The sequence below is a fragment of the Phoenix dactylifera genome, chromosome 10 (assembly GCF_051530095.1).
Source record: "Phoenix dactylifera cultivar Ajwa chromosome 10, Ajwa_hap1_PhDact_Kaust_v1.1, whole genome shotgun sequence".
In the NCBI taxonomy this organism is placed as follows: domain Eukaryota; kingdom Viridiplantae; phylum Streptophyta; class Magnoliopsida; order Arecales; family Arecaceae; genus Phoenix; species Phoenix dactylifera.
This window is the reverse complement of record NC_143199.1, coordinates 11,064,901-11,069,019: the sequence shown is the minus strand read 5'-3', so window position 1 is coordinate 11,069,019 and position 4,119 is coordinate 11,064,901. Positions and strand designations below refer to the sequence as shown.

The window sequence follows — 4,119 nt, the reverse complement described above, 5'->3', positions numbered from 1 at the left end:
TATCCTCTCACAATGATATGTCGCACTTGTGGATGTTACAATGTCTATCCTTCTCTGGCTTCACAAGTGATATGATAGATTGAGTATGCTCATAAAAAATTGAAAATATTTGAAGTTCTTGATCTGAAGCTTCATGTAGATGATCTACCATGAAAAGAATGCTATCAATGACACTGAAATCTTGGAATGGGTTTTGGCAAACAACTTGCTTGTTCTAACAATAATATGCTCAACATTGTTGAACCCAGAAGCATCTGGTTACTCTAATTATTCAGACTTCAGCAAACCTTGCAGCATGGATGACTAAACAACCTATGTATGTAATCTGTAGGGGTTAAATACCCATGATACGAATGGCACCACCATCAAAATTAATGAAGAAAACTATTTTAATCCAGGAACATAATGGAAAAGCATTTGTTACTGGAGCAAAATTTTCTTAAGATCAACTTATTTTTAATTATCAAGTGTGGTTTTTGGAAGAAAATCATACCTCTGATCACCCTGAAAAACATAGTTGACTTGGCAAACTTAGCTGATCAAAACTTTAGATTAGTGCTGATCTTTGGCGTCATGCTTCCAACTGAACTCTCCAAGATCGTGTGTCATATTCATGATTCAACTCTGCAGCAAAATATAGCTCTGGCTGCACAGTGACCTAATTCATATACAAACATATTCATCTCCAATTACTTATAAAACTCACCTTCAGCTTTAATAATACAAGACTTTCCCAGGCATTTTATATTCAGACTACAATTCCAAATTTCTAGTACCTTGGACATGTAAGCTTAAGCAGATATTAATATTCAGCATTTTCCAGACAATAGGAAGCACTTCCTACCTGAGCCAGTTTTTTCGCTAGTCAACAAGGAAAAGAAGATTGATGCACTTCGGATACAAGAGCTTTAATCACTTCAGTTTTTGAAGTGTTATGATTTTAAACATGTAGATTACTGCATAAGTCCATGATCGTTAAGCTTCCATGAAGAGAGAGAAAAAGTTGCTTCCACGATCGTCAAACATGCAATCTATGAATAGAGATCAGGGTTTGGTAGTCTTGGTGTTGGTATGGCAACCAGTGGCTTAGCCTTCTTTAGAACAATTCCAAACTTCTCTTCCAGGTCCAGTTTCGTTCCCTCTGCTAGCTTCCACTCAAAAGAGTGCAACAGTGATGCTAGGGAGTATCCGACCATCCTCTCTGCCATTGAGATCCCAGCACAGATTCTCCTCCCTGACCCAAATGGGAAGTAATTGAAGTCATTCCCACTAAAATCCCACTTGTTGGTACTGTCTAAGAACCTCTCTGGCTTGAACTCCAGCGGATCTTCCCATAATGAAGGGTCCCTATGTATTGCCCACACGTTCACGAAGACTCGACTGCCTTCCGGGATGGTGTAGCCACCAACAGGGCATGGAGAGCTTGGGCAGTGGGGGACCAAGAGTGGAAGGGCCGGGTGCAATCGGAGAACCTCTTTGATCACAGCTCCAAGGTAAGGGAGATTAGAAATGTGGGACTCTTCTACAATGTTGTCCTTTCCCACAGCTTGGTCGAGTTCCTCTCGGGCACGTCTCAGGGTTTCAGGTTTCTGCATCATTTCGGCCAACGCCCACTCTACAGTGTTCGATGTGGTCTCTGTTCCCCCGACAACCATATCCTGTCGACAAAGATTTTGATAATTAGAAGGACTAGTTTGTTGTGCAAGCAAATGGACATGGAATAAGTTACGAAAAGACTGGATGGATTTACGAAGGGCACAAGTTGAAGCCTGTCTCTCTCCCCAGAAACTAAAAGGTCTTAAGATTAGCTTTTCTACTATTTATCGGATACTAGTTTTTCTGTTATTTAATGGACACTTGATTTTAGAGTATCTATAGATACAGAGTACTGAACGGCTTCGTTCTTTGATGGTGGATTGTTTAGCGTTTGTGATAGCACACTCATGTTGACACTAGACAGACAGTCATTGTTATTGCCATTGCCTAGATAGCTCCTGAAAAAAGAAAAGTCTCAGAAAATATAGATGGTAATTGCTGACTTCCACAACTAAGGAGGATTGAGAGCAGATTTAGTAAGAAAAAGAGACTTCTTTTAAACATCAATGTTACGATGGATGGACAGACACACAAGTCCTCGCAAGGGATACGGATGGATTTTTTATTCAACTACTTCACATGACTAATAATTATCCCCAGATATAAAACCATAGCCCAATTCTATTTATTAAATATCATTGAAAAAATCATAATTAAAATATTAATTTTAAAAGAGAGAGAGAAAGAGAAAGATAGGGAGAGAGAGAGAGGAATGAGAGATTTCTTTACCATGAGGAGGGCCTTGACATGAGTCATTGTGAAAGGCGTCTTGCTATCACCGCCTTCCTTCTCCATCCTCAGCATATACTCCAAGAAATCCTTCGCCCCTCCCTCCCCGACCTTCCTCCTCCGGTCTATTATCGGCTCGAAGATCCGGTCGAACCGCTCCAGCAGCACCCCCATCTGCGTCTCCACCCCCTGCAAATCGAACCGGGCCAGAACGGGGAAAAAATCCGACACGTTGGGTCTGCCCAGCAGCTCTGTTATCTCCGCCACCAGCCTCCGGAACTCCTTCCCCACCCAACTCCTCTCCTCCCCTTCCACCGTCCCTCCCCACAGCATGTTGGTGATCACGTTCATCACCGTCAGAAACATCTGAGCTCCGACGTCGATCGGAGTCCCGGCGTGGGAGTGCAGGTGATGGATGGTCGACCGGACCTCCTGTCTCCGGAGGCCGTAGACGGCGTCGAGGCTGGCGGGGCCGAGCATCTCGCGGACGCAGACGCGGCGAAGCATGCGCCAGGTGGGGCCGTTGGGGTTCCAGACGATGTCGGCGCCGCCGTAGGCTATGACGCGGGCGGCGGAGGGGACGTCGCGGTTGGCGAAGATGGGGTCGTGGTCCTTGAGCACCTCGCGGGCGAGGGCCGGGGAGGAGACCACGATCCCCAGCTTGGTGCCCAGCCGGATGCTGAAGAGTGGGCCGTGGGTGGCGGCGAGGCGGGCGAAGTAGGTGTGGAGCTCCGGGTCGAGAAAGGGGAGGCTGCCTACGAGGGGGAGCCCGGCTGGGCCTGGAGGGGGTTTGGAGGAGGAGGAGCGGTGCCACCGACGGAGGACGGCGACGTAGAGGAGCACCGCCAGGAGGGCGGCGGCCAGGGAGGTGGAGAATTCCATAGCAGTGTTTGAGCGTGGGTTGCAGTGGTGGGCTCTAGATCCCTTTTGATATATGACAAACAAAGGAGCATATTTCCTGTAACGATGAGGGAATTTATTGGGGAGAAGAGCCCGAGTGATTCCGGGGGGCAGCTAAAATTCAACGGAGGGAAGATGCTGAGCTTGTCGTGTACTGGGGGGAATGGGTGGTTGGGTCGTGAGACGTGGGTGAGATAGATATCGAAGACGGTCAATCCGAGGCCACCGAAAGTCGGAAGCGATAGATCCGGTTGTCTGATCCGGTGCACGATTAAAAATTATTTATTAGAAAATAATTTACTAAAATTTTATTTCAATTAATGTCAAAGTAGATGATATATGTATCATCTATATGTTAGGTACATTATTAAGATACACCAACTCAGGCTTCCATTCATCAATAATATTTACCCTTCCAAGTTCGCTACCATCACACATTAGCAACATAGTTTGATATGAGGATATGGTGCCTATATTGCAATTTCTGATTTTTGGTGAGTCAGGATGGTCGATTAATTTTAGTTTCTTTGCAAAAAATTTTAAGTAGCTAGCTATCCGGATTCTCTTCCAGACAATCTTTTTGAGTGGCTGTGAGTACAATTAGTCCACTTTCGCACTCATCCACTACAAGCAGAGGAACCGTTTGACACAAAAATACTTCAACGACCTTGTATATTTTTACTACAATCGGAGATTGAGGCCGAAGTGCATTAAGGAAGAAGTAGAGCTAAAGTACACAGGTCCGATCTATAGTGCTTTCGTTGATGATGAGGATGACCTTATGGTCCCCGATGGCTTATGAGCTAACAGTAGGAGCTGGAGCTTGATGAGCGAGGATTGTCTCCACAACCAGCTAATTTTGTAGCCAATAAGGTTAGAGTCGATGCAGGGCCA

General features: G+C 45.4%; 1 protein-coding gene across 1 annotated transcript; it reads right to left on the bottom strand.

Moving 5' to 3' along the window:
• Nucleotides 1-668: 668 nt before the first annotated feature.
• On the bottom strand, nucleotides 669-3,394 carry LOC103697912 (geraniol 8-hydroxylase-like). Its single transcript, XM_026801420.4, has 2 exons — nucleotides 2,326-3,394; nucleotides 669-1,658 (listed from the first exon to the last, which is right to left on the bottom strand). Exons 1-2 carry the CDS (start codon nucleotides 3,205-3,207, stop codon nucleotides 1,032-1,034), a joined length of 1,509 nt encoding a protein of 502 aa, XP_026657221.2. The 5' UTR covers nucleotides 3,208-3,394; the 3' UTR covers nucleotides 669-1,031.
• Nucleotides 3,395-4,119: the final 725 nt, after the last annotated feature.